General features: G+C 27.9%; 4 protein-coding genes across 5 annotated transcripts; 1 reads left to right on the plus strand and 3 right to left on the minus strand.

The window, feature by feature from the left end:
- Positions 1–335: 335 nt before the first annotated feature.
- LOC107067862 (endoplasmic reticulum metallopeptidase 1) lies at positions 336–6,288 on the minus strand. 2 transcript variants are annotated; one of them, XM_089172265.1, is made up of 15 exons: positions 6,017–6,288; positions 5,621–5,914; positions 4,913–5,459; positions 4,707–4,834; positions 4,495–4,626; positions 4,306–4,426; positions 3,894–4,193; positions 3,587–3,816; positions 3,268–3,448; positions 2,995–3,179; positions 2,745–2,900; positions 2,461–2,666; positions 2,276–2,388; positions 2,021–2,196; positions 336–1,957 (listed from the first exon to the last, which is right to left on the minus strand). In XM_089172265.1, the coding sequence occupies exons 2-15, from the start codon at positions 5,621–5,623 to the stop codon at positions 1,793–1,795; spliced, it is 2,643 nt and encodes an 880-aa protein (XP_089028391.1). In that variant the 5' UTR covers positions 5,624–5,914; positions 6,017–6,288; the 3' UTR covers positions 336–1,792. The 2 variants fall into 2 exon arrangements, with proteins under 2 accessions (XP_089028391.1, XP_015179247.1); XM_015323761.2 differs by having other exon boundaries at positions 4,913–5,465.
- A 232-nt stretch (positions 6,289–6,520) lies between these two features.
- Positions 6,521–10,688, plus strand: LOC107067863 (uncharacterized). Its single transcript, XM_089172266.1, has 9 exons — positions 6,521–7,256; positions 7,375–8,025; positions 8,122–8,431; positions 8,510–8,850; positions 8,911–9,136; positions 9,209–9,547; positions 9,640–9,793; positions 9,854–10,017; positions 10,134–10,688. The coding sequence occupies exons 2-9, from the start codon at positions 7,424–7,426 to the stop codon at positions 10,431–10,433; spliced, it is 2,436 nt and encodes an 811-aa protein (XP_089028392.1). The 5' UTR covers positions 6,521–7,256; positions 7,375–7,423; the 3' UTR covers positions 10,434–10,688.
- Positions 10,689–10,785: 97 nt separating this feature from the next.
- Positions 10,786–11,552, minus strand: Sem1 (Suppressor of exocyst mutations 1). The gene is made up of 3 exons (XM_015323763.2): positions 11,416–11,552; positions 11,243–11,339; positions 10,786–11,112 (listed from the first exon to the last, which is right to left on the minus strand). The coding sequence occupies exons 1-3, from the start codon at positions 11,498–11,500 to the stop codon at positions 11,061–11,063; spliced, it is 234 nt and encodes a 77-aa protein (XP_015179249.1). The 5' UTR covers positions 11,501–11,552; the 3' UTR covers positions 10,786–11,060.
- Positions 11,417–15,186, minus strand: LOC149032724 (uncharacterized). The gene is made up of 3 exons (XM_089172267.1): positions 14,445–15,186; positions 13,888–14,118; positions 11,417–13,718 (listed from the first exon to the last, which is right to left on the minus strand). The coding sequence occupies exons 2-3, from the start codon at positions 14,104–14,106 to the stop codon at positions 13,464–13,466; spliced, it is 474 nt and encodes a 157-aa protein (XP_089028393.1). The 5' UTR covers positions 14,107–14,118; positions 14,445–15,186; the 3' UTR covers positions 11,417–13,463.
- Positions 15,187–15,298: the final 112 nt, after the last annotated feature.

The following is a 15,298-nucleotide window of genomic DNA, read 5'->3' on the forward strand; positions in this document are numbered from 1 at the left end:
GTTCGATAACTGGTATTAACTAATAATATATTTGATTTATTTTGTTAATAGTCGCAAAGATTAGTCAAATTGTTTTTAATATACATTTCTGTAGAAATATTTTTATATATTTCAAGATAACTCTTGAGGTAAGTAAAGCGTACAAATAAGATAGCCTACAGGAAGATACAGGAAGGTACTAAAGTAGATACTAATTGAAAGACAAACGATTAAGAGTTCGAAAGAAAGCAGATATTTTCTTGCATAAAAGACGATTATCACTTGCATAACAGACGAATATTTCTGAAGCGAATAAGATTTGATCGGGTTTATCGAAAATAATAACGAAATGGAAATGAATAAATAAAGGAATAAATTTTATTGAAAATTGAAACAAAATATTAGGACGCAATAGTGGTAACAAGCGCGTGAAACGTTATTTAAAATTCTTTCTTCTAAGAAATCGTGGCCATTTGTAATATAACTAGTTGTTATCTGTTGCAAAAGTGTGAATAATTTAAATAACAATTAACTTCGATTTAGGTGTAGACGTTAACAAGTTACACCTGGTATATTCCTAGTCAACAAAGTATTTTACAGCTAGATCTTAATTGTATTGCGCTTTAATTAGTAAAATCTATGAGTTTCTATATTTCTTTTGTTTAACTCCATAGTGCCAACACATTGGCATAATTAACGCTATTATTGATAAAATCTTGTCCCATAAAAGTGGTCTAATGTCGTAAATCGTAATTAATATTTAATCTTGGCATAACTATGCAATATTATTTATAACCCAATCTATCAATTTTTAAAAATATTACGTGTCGATATTGATTTTCTAATATTTTATTATTTCTATTATATTTATATGTCATTTTTTGAATAAATCATATCAGAATAAAAGAACATAAAAAGTAGAACAACCAAGTAGATGGGTCGATCAACTAGGTACCAATTGTAATTGGCACGAATGTAGACTCTATTTAATTTTATTTAATCAAGAAAATCTTTTTAATTCGTTTAACTTTATAATATTCCGTATAATATGTATCAATATTGGCACGTCTCTTACAAAACAAGAGAGACTTCAAATATCACTTCCTATCTCCTATTTTACAATACGATTTACAACACAATTTATAACGCAGTATGTCGTGTATTAACGCATTCAAATTATTCTGATATTCAAAATAATTCAAATGTGCAATATAATATAATAAGTAAATAAATATACGAGACCATTTTACATACATTTTGTGCCGTCGTCGTTAAGCGCTACAATATTTTTTTGCAAAAATCTTACAACTATTTATGAACAAGATGTCTATTAACGTGATGGTATTGTTTATTAACTTATCGCAATATATGTTTAAAATTCTTTCTTTACTGCTGATTTGTTGTTAATAATTTAACATCCAAATATAGTTACGAATATAAAGATAATTTAATTTTATGATCAATTTTTATTTATTTTAACTTATTTCACCTTTGATATACCTTACACTCTTTGATAGATTATTAAAGATAAATTTAAAAATATTATAACAACAATTAAAACGATAAAGATTATAAACTCTATTTTCAATTAAAACATTTTAATTATTAACTAATACATAAACTATGAAATTATGCTCAAATATTATTAGGCATTTATTTGATCTAGACCGAAAAATTTAGATAAATGCATTTTCTGCACTATGATATTGCCATATCGTACCTCGCTTTTTAATCATATAAATAATTATGATTTTTGTTTTTTTTTCTTGAAAAAAAAACAATTAATTCGGTACACTAGAGGAGTTTAGATCCATTAAAATTCGTAGGAAGTGTATGTTGCAGTCCATGGTGTTATAACAGTCCATGGTGGAAACTGATTCAAAAATTCTTTAAATTTCAAAGATTTCTGGTATTTTCCATGCAATGTATGACCAGCCAGGGCAATTGATAAAGAAGGAACGTTTTCTAATGTAGGTGCCTACAATATATTAATTGATTAATTTCCATTATAATTATGATTAATAAAAAATTATAGACTTACATGTAATTCGAGAGAAAATGTATAAGGAATACAATCAGAAGCACAAGAATAATAAATAAAATAAGTTTCTCTGCCATTCCACATAGGACCTTTCAATGGCTCATTGTCTGATATACTCCACTTTCTTAACTGGACATTTTTGTACGGAGAAATAATTATACCTATGTGATCTGGACCTAAAAATGAAAAATCATTACTTTAACATTTAGTCCTATTTATTAATTATTAAATTTTTCAATTTATTAACACCATTACCTGTTACATTAAAGGTAAAAGTTGTAACATTATGTTTCATTATTTTTGATATAAGATCTAATTTAGTTGGAACATTTATAAATGGTGCAGGTCCTGGTATCCAACTAGTCTTCCTATAAAAACGTAAGTTTGTTTCATTATTATATATCCAAATAATATAATATAATAAATATATATTTTTATACCATAAAAATGTTGTAACGGGCATTAAATATGGTAAACCACAATATAGCTCATTCTCACAATCCTTGATCGTTGGTATGGCAGCATTAACTTCTGGTACCATAGATTGTACACTGTGAGGACTATTCATATCTAAATCAACCAGCCAATATCCTGTTCCAGAATATCTTAGACTACCATCAACATTGTAATATTGTCTTTGTGTGTGCTACATGTAAGAAAATACGAAATGTTTCAATATATTACAAATGTATATCTGCAATGAATTATATAAAGTTGATTTTACCGCTATCATAAAACGTTGTGGCGCAGGAGATAATGGATTACCGCTATAAGGGAAACCAAGAGGTGTTAAAATTAATATGCCTATTGCTATTAAAAATATTCCTATTAATACGCTTATAATCCGTTCTGCATTCTTTATTAGGATTACTATTGGCATCTGAAAAAATAAGAAAAGTATTTAAACAAATATACTATATAAATATAGAAACTAATAATGAAATGACATTTTCATGAAATAATAATCAACTTACCGTAAAACTAAATAACAAACAAAATAATAAAGACAATATATTAGCCATAACAATCTCAGAGTTAAGACCACCACCAGAACGTCCCATTATGGGAATAAAAAGATACAAAGCACCGAGTGTTAAATAAAATAATTGCGTGTAGGGTAAAGTAAGCATTCCTATGTGGTAACAAAGCCATTTCCAGCCTGTAAAATTTCAAAATAAATATACTTATAAGTATCTTTTGACAATGAGACTAAACAAGAATAGATAGGATTTCAAATTAGTTAATACCTCTCCATTTGTAGAAATAATTAAGACGTAATATGTTTCCAATAGCAGAGAAAAAAACCCAATGCAATGGTATAAAACCAGAGCTTATCTTAAGTAAAACACATAAGAAAAGGATTGCCATCCACATAACAGAATATGCATCGCAATATATTTGATATAGAATCCACATAGAATTTATTTCCTGTAAAATTCAAATTATTCTACATACAGTGTGTTTTTTTTCATTGCCATTTTTACAAATTTAAAAAAAAAACATAAATTAGTTGATATGAAAAATTTTAATATTAATTCATTATAGTAATAAAAATCAGCCATTTACCTTTTTCTGTCGAGTTCCAATGTACAAGAATAAAATCATTGAGGTAAAAACAGTTGGACAAACATATAAAAAGAATAGCCATGCTGGTCTTACATACCAACTCATTACTTTTCCTAATTTCGTAAGAATTTGTGCAATCGTTGTACATGTAAACAATGATAAGAGCCACGAACTAACAATAACAGCGACACAAATTAATAAATGCTTTAGATATGTGAACTTCTTTACATCTAAATAACAAAATATAAATTCCAATCTAATAATCTATAGTTAATTATATTATTAACATAATTATATCAATATTTACCTTTACGAGCACTTTGCATATTCATATATACAGAATATATTCCTATACAAATAGAAAAAATATTTATTATGCTTGCAATATATAATGGCCATCTGATTACGAATGCACCCAAAAAATCAAAAAATACAATATTTGCTACTGCATTTGACGTTATAAATGGAAAATTTTCTAGCATTATTCCTCGACAAAAAGCAAGAATATTATCTCCAGTTCTCTGCAAAGATCCTAGTGGAATTTGATCGACTGTATCAAACTTTGTATGATAAACATAGCCATTGGTTGACCAAGCAAAATCTACACCTGAACAAAATATATTTAATATAAATATAAAGTTATAATATTTAATAATATTTCACTAAGTATTATATATTTTTAATGTAAAAATAAATTTTTAATATAAACATTCAGTTACCAGAAAGATTTCCAAAATCTCGGAATATTCGGAAATCAGTATCTCCAGGAACAATGCCACTTACGAATATTTCTTGCGCCAAGGATGATGCATATGGATATGGAACTGATTTAGAATAAATCTAAAAAATATGAATCTATTGAGATCAAATGAAATATAAAAAATAAATAAATATGAATTCATATAAACCTCCAAAATCCATGGACTATTAGGACCAGCTTGAAACAATAATTCTCTACCACCTGCACCACATGCTTCCAAGTTTATAAAAGTTTTAATCTCCTTAGCCCAAGGGTGTTGTGTTATAAAACCATGTGAAGCCTGTGAAATAAAAAATTATATATTTTTTATCTATCATATTCCTGAAGTTTCAAATAAATCTAGAAAAAAATCAGATGTACCTCTAATAAATTTTCCTCTGCTCCATTAAATAAAAAAACAATATTATGCTTCAAAAATTGTGGACTGTAAGCCATTACGCGTAATATTTCTAACATCACAGCACATCCAGCAGCATCATCGGAACCACCTGTAATTATATTTTTTAAATATATATTAAAAGAAATGAATTTTCCTTAAAAAAAAAATAAAAGACATTGATATTTACCTGGACTCTCCGGAAAGGTATCAAAATGACAATTTATCAAAATACTATATCTTGCTGGATTATATGGCCCAAGTTTAACAATAACATTTTGAACATTTCTATATACATTTGTCATGCCGTCTAAAAATTTCAATGGAAATGATCCACTATGCTTAGTAATATCAAGTGTAATTCTATGACTTTCATGCGTATTATTGATTATTTCATTAATTGTCGTTTTTAAATATTTAACAGCTAATACTTCATTCTCATAACTTCCAACAATTCGTGGACCAATAGATGTAAGATTTTTTATGTGATTACGAGCTCTTTCAGCAATAAATCTATTAGGATAAAGTTTTTCATTTTCTATCGTACAAGGTTCTGGTAAATTTTTCTCTAACACAATAATAATGAAGGATAAAAATAGAAAAAAAGTAAGGACAAAAAATAAATGTGGAGTTTCATTTGGCAGTATATCTTTTCTCTTAAAAATAATTCTATTCTCTTCTGAATTATTATCCAAGAAGCTGCGTGAAGTATTTTGACGCAGTCTGACTCCATCTTTCTGAAACTAAACATATTTTAATATATTTATTTTAATTGCATAATAAATATATATAGATAGGTTAATAAATAAGTAGACAGATTAATTTGAACAAAATAATCAACAAATAATATCAAATTACTGTTAACTAAAATATTATAAAAATGGAAAAAAAGACTTACCATGGTGTCTTATATTTGATATTTATATAATATTTATCGTATTTTATATGCGTGCAAAATTGTAAAAAAACATAGAAAAAAAATATAAGAAGAAATTGACGTAAGATATGTTGTCACGTTACTTTATTAACTGCATAATGTTGCATCGAAAGCAACGTTTGTGTCTTTTAAATTAAAAAAACCAAGTAACAAAATAAATTTCTTTGTATAGTTCTTCTTCTATTTATTTTTAATTACGAGATCAATTTGTTGCCATAATGTTCTCTATTTGTTGGTGACACGATTATTCGAAAACTGAGGAAATAATAAATAATACATTAGTATGTCGAATTTTTTTCTAAATAAGGTACAAAGGTGAATTATGATTATATCTAATCTAGCTAAAATAATACTTACTTATCTTTATTTATTATTATTTTGTTATAATTGGGCTCTTTTCATGTAATTTCTTCTTAACATTAATGAAATTTAAATCAGGTTATATGGCAGGCAAAGATTTGACAATGCCGATAAGTATATTCGATACTCATGAACCACCAATTAATAACAAATAAGAAAACTATTAATTGCTTTAGCCGAAAATTATAATAGATGTTAGAAGAAATACTTGCTGATAATTTTCGTTTATCATTTGATATTCATGGACTTGATGTAAACGGCATAAGTACTAGATACATAAAAGAAGGGATAAGAGAGAGGGAGAGAAAGTATTTTGTTTGGCGATAGTACCTATATATATATATATATATATATATATATATCGTGCATTTATGTGTATTATCTGGATATCTACATGCATAGCACACAGAGAGAAGAATGTTGTGTAATACGTGAATTCTAATTGATAATTCTAAATTATATATATATATATTTTTTTTTTCAAATATTATTTAAAATATATATATATATGTATATGTTTTTCGTCGACAAAATTGTTTTCCTTTTTTTGTCTACCTAATTTATTATAAAATATAATGTGCGATAATAAATCATATAATTATTTTCGCAAAAGTAAAAATTGTGTTATAATTAAAGTGTATCACATGTAATATAGCCTTTTAAAATCATGCAACATAAGCCTAATTATCTATAATTATTATAATGAACTTTCATATATAACTTAATAAATTACATCGTCGACATGTAAAAAACTATGAGTAATAGTGATTATGATTAATAAATCATAAGTAATGGAAGCTAAAAGAGGTTAACTGATATACGGAGGAAACGTGCCGATAATCATGCTATTAAAATAATCCTTGTGACATGTGATAATTTCAAGAAAATTCCCTTATTATTTATCAATACTTCCTTCTACCTTAATTGTGGTGAATTACAACTATAAAGATGCACATAATCATCATTTAATCATTTCCTCAATAATCATTGCTATTAAATAGGATAAATGTATTTTTATATTTTTCTAGAAAAAAAAGATACATTCGAAATAATACCATGGATTATGTGAAATATGTTTGACAAATAAATATTATAATTATACATTGATAATAATTTAATACTATTTTCATGCAAGTGAATTAAGACAAAATGTGCATTGACAAGGTGTTACTAAAAATGTAAATGAAAATTTGTAAAGCGTACAAAGAATTGTATTTAAGATTCATAGTGAGAATCAGTAAGTAGTTTTATCATTTAATACATACGTAAGTGAATAAATGAAATAGATTGAAATTAAAAATAACACAAGACATAATGTATGTATATAAATTGTAAATATGTTTATTGCTTTCTAGATGTAATTATTATTTCATAGATATTTAATTTAGGCGTGATCAAGAAAAAATGGAAAATATACTGATAAGCTGGTTGAACAAGATATTATTGTTATTTTGTATAACAAGCATTTTGTTGTGTTTAATTATTCAACAATGGGTTGAAGTTACACCAATACCTATATATATTTCACTTTCATGGACTACATTTGTCATGATCATGTCAATATGGCTTAGCTGCATTTTACTTAGATTTACTTTAAAAAGAACTGTGCCAATTAATATAGAATTTATTAAGAAATGGATTTATAAAAGACTACCAAAATATTTAGAATTGGAATATATGGACACAGAAGAAAAAGCAAAGATGTCCAAATTTGAAAGTGCATGTAATAACGAAGTACATGTAAAAACTACAGAGATTCATTACAGAGATTTTTTAACAAAACAAAACATTGTATATGTTGAAAACATTATAAAAAAAATTAATATTGACTGTATAGATGTTTGGTATAAAAATATAAGTATCGATAAAGCATTTCCTAATGAGGCTGAGACATTATTAAAAATGTTATTAATGAAAATATTCCAAAAAGCTAAGTCAATAGATAAATTAAAGCTTGCTAATAAACTGGCCGATGTAGTATTATTACATTTAAAAGAATATCGCAGGTAATTAAAATTATATTATGAATTTGATTAATTACATCTTATAGGACAATCTTAGTTTTCATCTTTTGTTATTTAAACTTAATAAATATTTTACAGAGCATTGCGTAGAGTTGAAAAGGGTACTTGTACAAATCTAGAAGAAGCATACAGATGTTTACATCCTGGTTCCCGAAGTTTACTGACTTTGGAACATATATTTCATCGTTTGGTTAGCGTTTTAACTCAAGAATTTTTGCAGTGGGAATTGACTAGTTCCCTACCTTGTAAATTATTAGTATCTATTTTAGCTAGAAAACTTTTGACAATGGTCCAAACGATTAGTTGTCCTAATTGGATGTTTGAAAGTTTATTAAAATTACTACAAAGTACGCCAAAAGAAACAAGCAAAGAGTGGACAAAAAATGATGTAAATAACTTATTATTAATAAATATATTTATATCGATTAAGTGAAACAATTCACAAAATAATTGCTATTAATTTTAGGACATTATTTCTATAGGATTGAGCGATGGTATAACATCTGCAGTGGCTACAGTAATTCCATGTCCACTGCAGCCTGCACTTTCTAATAAATCGATGACAAGATTAGTGCAAGAAAATCAAAATTCATCATCGTCGATCGATCTTGAAAAGCGGTCTTTAAGTTTGGAAGGTTTAAAAGTACAGCATAGGGGTCTTTGGGGAGACATAAACATATCAGAGGTGGACTCAGAGATCGATAATAACAAAATATCACCGATATATGAAGAACCAACAGATTTTGCCACAACTATTGCAAGACTAAGAAATTTGTTACAACAAAAGTCTACTGCAACTACACCATTGTAAGTTATTAATGCATTGTCAATATTAAAATTTTGTTCATTTTGAATTTATTATTACAGACGTACAGAGGAAAAATCTTATGTAATATATGAAGGTAATCAATTTATAAACTTATGCATACCGTGGACAGAATTTCATACGACAATCGATGGTTCACAGCAATTATTATATTGCATTCAATTTGATGATGTCGAGCAACGTGGCGTAGATTTGTTTGAAACTACAACTGCCACAGTTAAAAGACAACACTCTGATTTTGTCCAATTACATACTTCTTTAGAAGAGGTAAGATTATGTTGAATTAAATAAATTCAATTTGAAAATTAATCTATAAATATAATATTACTTGTTTCCCAGATACCATCAATAGCTAATATTATGTCAGAAATAGAATTACCAGAAGGTGGACGCATTGAAATGGAAACTTATTTAAGAAATCTTTGTACACGTTTAGCCAATGAATGTCCAACTCAATTGCGACATTTTTTGCGACCAAATAGTAATGCAGGAAAAAAGGCAGATATAGTTGCACCACGGTTTGATAGAATTTTAGCTAAAACAGTCAGTGGGGTATTTAACACTTTAAAAACAGTTGTGCCTAAATTTGAGTTGGATTCGGAAGAAGAAGTTATGCCATTGCCAACATTAATACCCTTATCCGATATACCATGGAGATTCGTAGAAGATATTAAGTCAGTGAGTAGATATATTGTTATATTGTATGAAATATACTATGCAAGATACTGTGCAAGATACACAGACATTATAACTGTGCATTATCATTACAGAAAAATTTAGCATATGAATTACAGCAGTTGGTGGCCGATAGGATTTATTATTGTTCCGTGGATACAGCATACGAAGCAGTTGATAGTATGGAAGGCAGTGGAGATTCTGAGTTAATGGCACATTGGTGGGACATAGTTAACACTTCTTACGATGGTAAGAACATTTTATCAATTTGACTTTAACAAAATCTATGTAATATTATATACTTTACAGAAGAAACAGAAGAATTAGATTCTAAATTATCTTTAACTTGTGTTGTTATCGATTTAATTTGCGAAGTATTGACTGGTATTGGAAGTAACAATGTGTTACAACAAGAAGCTGTTGTTCGATGGGCTAAATTATTATTTGGAAATATAACTGAACCCCTTATAGAGGTATTTCTTGAGCAGATAAAATACGACTTGCCATTTATTATATATACATGGTGATAAAAAAAAGGGTCCGATAATTGAAGGGTTTATAGTACTTATATGTATATAATTATTTTCAGAAAATGATTATGAGGCTATCAGACAGTTTAAGCAATATGTCCTTTACATATAATTCACAAAGTAACGTCACAACAGAATCTGCTTTACTTACAAAGGATAAAATATTTGAAATATTAAAACAGATAATACCGTGTGATATGAAACTTATTTTTGGAGAGGAAGATACACTGAAGATTTTTAAATATTTACTTACTTCATATGAGATAAGAAAAATTAATCTGGATTTAAATATGCACATTTTAGATGTTTTGATGTCACAATTACTGATTTCCTGTAGAACAAATCATGATGCATGTTAATTGTTGCATTTTCTGTAACTTGGTAAAACCGGAGTTTAAAAAAGTATAAGAAAAAATACACATATTTAAACAATGTATAATTCATGGAAAAAAAATGAAAAACTGTGTACCTGATCATGTATTTGCAATAAGAAATGCCAAGTATTTATTTAGTACTATTTCGTGCAGAGTAGCAGATAATAAGGATTATGTATAATCTGTAAATCAGTATATATCTCTCTGTATCAGTGTTTTATAATATAAATATTTAATGAACCATCTTCGTACAGTATTTTTTAATTGAGTTTTTATTACTATCAGAAAAAAAGAGAATTATTTTTTATATTATATGGGTTGGTATAATGTAATACCATTTAAGATAATATAATTTTCTTTATTATTATTCATATTTGAATGTTTCTGTATTGTTTTAACCTAATTTGAATAATACATCTGTAAGATGGTTATATCGCAATATTAATTTAAATGTTATAATCAAATAGTCTTTCTACAGTATATATTACGTATAACAGAGAACCCTAATGCATATGTACATTGTTATAAATTTAATGTAAAGAAGAAGCACATATTAAAATTTACATAACTTATTAATTCATATGAAGAGTAGAGTTAAATATCATAAATTCTTTAATCTTCTTTTGTTGGTTCACCTTGACCTTTTTGTTTTTCTAGTTGTGCTCTAAAATGACAATACTACACATTAATCACTATACATTTATAAATAATATAAAGAAAGTTACATTGTAGAGACATACAATCATAGGAAGAAAATAAGGTTAAGGTGAAAATATTTATTACGTGATATATACCTCAATTGTTGATTAAAATCATCTTCAACATCGTCATCGTCCCAATTATCCTCCCATACACTAATATCTTCATTATCTTCATCTTTTGCTGTCCAATCTATCAAATGATTCAGCGAAATAAAGGTTATGTTTCAATATATCTCTATATCCCATAATAAAGAAGTAATATATACCTTCTGCTGGGAATTCTTCAAATTCATCATCTTCTTCAAGTAATCCTAAATCTACTTTGGTTTTGTCGTTCTTGCCGTCTGTCATTTTACAAAATTTACTTTGACTTAATATCAACTGACAAAAATCACGCGTATAAGTACATGAATCACCTTAGAGCAGTGAAGTCAGATCGCGGAACATTTTTACCCCTTCTCTCGAGCCCAGCACGCCTCGCACACAACGAAATGTTACGTGTCGGTGTGTCGGGAAATCGAAAGAAGCCGAGGGAAGCCGAAGTTAGCTGCGTGACAGAGGAGAAATAATATCCCCACCACGCGCCGCGGAGAAATACATGGCACATTTAATCTGTGTACACGTACATTTTTTATGATTTCAGCTTCTTTTTATTTCAGTAAAATAGTAATAAATAATAATAATAATAATAATAATAATAATAATAAAAATGTACACGTACACTGATTAAATGTGTCCATGTATTTCTCCGCGGCGCGTGGTGGGGATATTATTTCTCCTCTGTTCACTCAGCTAACTTCGGCTTCCCTCGGCTTCTTTCGATTTCCCGACACACCGACACGTAACATTTCGTTGTGTGCGAGGCGTGCTGGGCTCGAGAGAAGGGGTAGAAATGTTCCGCGATCTGGCTTCACTGGTTTCTTATGGTGGGAGATCCCCCTCCATGTTGCATATATGTTTATATCGTGCTTGCGTCAGTGCTGTCAGATCGTGGGTAAATCTTACCCTCTCCCTGTGCCACTGGGATTGCACACAATTAAAGTTTTCCATGTCCGTGTGTTTGGGATGTCGAAAGAAGTCGAGTGTAACCGAAGTTGGCGGGCACGCCGGAGTGGTACACTATGAAAGCGACTCGTGTCGTCCGAACACATGGACACGAGTCGCTTTCATAATGTGCCACTTCGTGGCCAACCGCCAACTTCGGTTACACTCGGCTTTCCTCGAAATCCCAAACACACGGACATGGAAAACTTTCATTGTGTGCAATCCCAGTGGCACAGGGAGAGGGTAAGATTTACCCACGATCTGACAGCACTGGCTTGCGTACGATAAAGGTAGTTGTGTGATTTATTACAAAATTAATAAAATAGATGGCATTAAAAAAATTAAGTAATAAATAATTATTTACATACAAACAACTATTGAGATTTGTTACACAGATTTGTATAAATGATTTACATAACATTATTCATAATATAGTTAAATATTCTTGTTGCATTTTCCATGATTTTGTGAGGTTACTGACATTGTTAAAAAAATCAAATTAGTTTTTTCATGTGCATACAATATATATTATGTGTATATATATATAATTTATTAATATTATGTGTATGTGTGTATTACGTATGTATGTAATTATTTGTTACAACTACAGAGTTTTCATTTTTCACAAAATAGATTATAGTACGATATAAATATATTAAGTTAAAAAATAATTTATAAATTTAATAATGTTATCTAGTAAGTAAATTTGTAATACTTTTATGCGCGAAAAAATTTGTATATTAAACATTTATACATTGTAAAAGTAACATATATATTTCTCTAGTTTTATAATACTTTGATTTACTTTATTTATTAACAAACAAATGTTAAATGCTTTGTACTATTTCAGCATACGTTATACCATCTAATAATGAGCATATAATAAATAATGATACTGAGATTGCAAAAGATAATACTGATAAATATGAGGAATGTTAATATCATTTTTGTTATTCGCAGCAACAACTTGATGCTATAATATGTTATCTCAATAAATATTGTATAAATTTATACGAATAATAATAATAATAATAATAATATAATATATAAAATCAACTAATTAAAGACCAAAAAAGTGAGTAGTTTTTACTCTATTGTCACAGCATTAATATTCTATATCTTGAAAAGAATATGGTATATAATATAATTATGTAAAATGATTTTTAAAACTTTTAGACATTCGTTTTTGATCTACATTGTTAATATTTCACAGACTTGTAGCTTTGGTTTCACTATTTTTCTATTGTAATCCATTAAAATGTACTCCCTTTTAATAGAAGCTTTGAACTTCTGGGCTGCAAGATCTTGAAGAAGCCGGTGTATTTATGTCCATGCAAATATTTGTGTTACACGCTGGTTTTTGGGATTCCGATATTTCAACTTTTTGATTAGTAGGGTTCTCATCGTTTCTTATTGCACATATTATATCCGTAAGAGCAACTATATAATTTTTGGCTAATGTAAGAGTTTCTATTTTGGAAAGACGTCTTTCCTTAGTAACATGTGGAATTACTTCGCGTAGAGACTAATAAAAAAAAGCAATAAACATTTTTTAACATTGCATATATCTTTCAAATAATCTTACAATAATAATAATTATTATTAATATTTATATTATTATTATTATTATTATTATTATTATTATTATTATTATTATTATTATTATTATTATTACGAAGGAAATCAATATTTACCTGAAATGCATCATTCAAACTATGCATTCTCATTCTTTCTCTTTCATTACTTTCTAATCTACGAAGCGTCCTTTCTTTGGATGTAGATGTTCGTGGAGACTTTGATAATCTAAATTTGTCTGATTTTTTGGATGTTCGACGTACTGTACCGCTATCTTGTACTCCTTGTCCAGTCCACTTTGCTTCCCAATTGTTTTCACCCGTTACTTTAGATCTCATTATATGAAGAAACTGTATTATCAAATGTAAATTAATCTATACTCATTTATTATATCATTTAAAATTTACTTAATCTAAAAATTCAAGTATTGAAGATCTTAATTTATTTCTAATATACTTGAAAGCTTCGCAAAATTAATAAATAATGAAATAATAAGATGAATATTACATAATTAAAAAAAAGAAAGGAAAAGAAAACAAAATGCGATATAATTTATATTAATATTAATATTTATATTTATATTTATCATATGAGAAATTTGTAAAAAAAATAGCACTATTTAAAGTAACGATTTGAAAATGATTGTCTATTTTTCCAATATCTTAAAGAATCATACCTTATATTTAATTTAGTGATGTTAAAGAATTTGAATCGCTGTTCGAGTACCGCGTGTACTTGTTGAGCCACGCTGGAAGACTGCCGTCGCGACGTCGGGGTGCGGTCGGCGCCACCTTCCACCCTCCAATATTGCACCACCTACAGCGTGGCTTATTCTTTATCATTAAATGACAGAATTTCTTTTCACTAACTACCTATTAATAGATCAAACCAAAATATAAATTAATTTTTTTATTTTCGCCAAATAATTAATCGAATGTTGTTTTGTCCATTATTTAATTATTAAATTGAAGTAAACGATATAAAAGAAATTAAAGAAATGCAGGAGTTCAATGTTAAATAATGAGTCAGTATTTCGTTTATTTTTTATCTCTTCAAATGATTTCAACATGATTCTTGCAATAAATCTTTTATCACTAATGGAAAAAACAAATGTAAGATGCAAGGAAGAATTATATTTTTATTTTAATTGAAATAATAAAAAGAATACGTTTAAAAGGACACCCAGTATATATTATAGCGTTCGAAGTGTTTATATGTATGTGTCGTATATATGAGTGGCTACAGGTGGGCGTATGACGTAATTCGCCCACGCGGAGTCTTCTATTTGCTTATTACCGCTTTACCACTAACTACACCAGTCAAGAGTGTGTATGAAAGAAAGGGTACGCGCGCGTTAAGCTAGGGGTGATTTTTTATTTTTTCAAATCAAATGAATTAATATATATATAAGAAAAATTATTGATATCTAACAATAAGATAAAGAGAAGAACATGAGAGGGAGGGAGAGAAAGAAAGAAAAAAATAAAATAAGGCATCGTATAATTTGTTTCTTTTAGATATCATATTTTT

Source organism: Polistes dominula, unplaced genomic scaffold, assembly GCF_049000335.1.
Source record: "Polistes dominula isolate Pdom_NZ unplaced genomic scaffold, Pdom_raw_medaka contig_73, whole genome shotgun sequence".
Taxonomy (NCBI): Eukaryota; Metazoa; Arthropoda; class Insecta; order Hymenoptera; family Vespidae; genus Polistes; species Polistes dominula.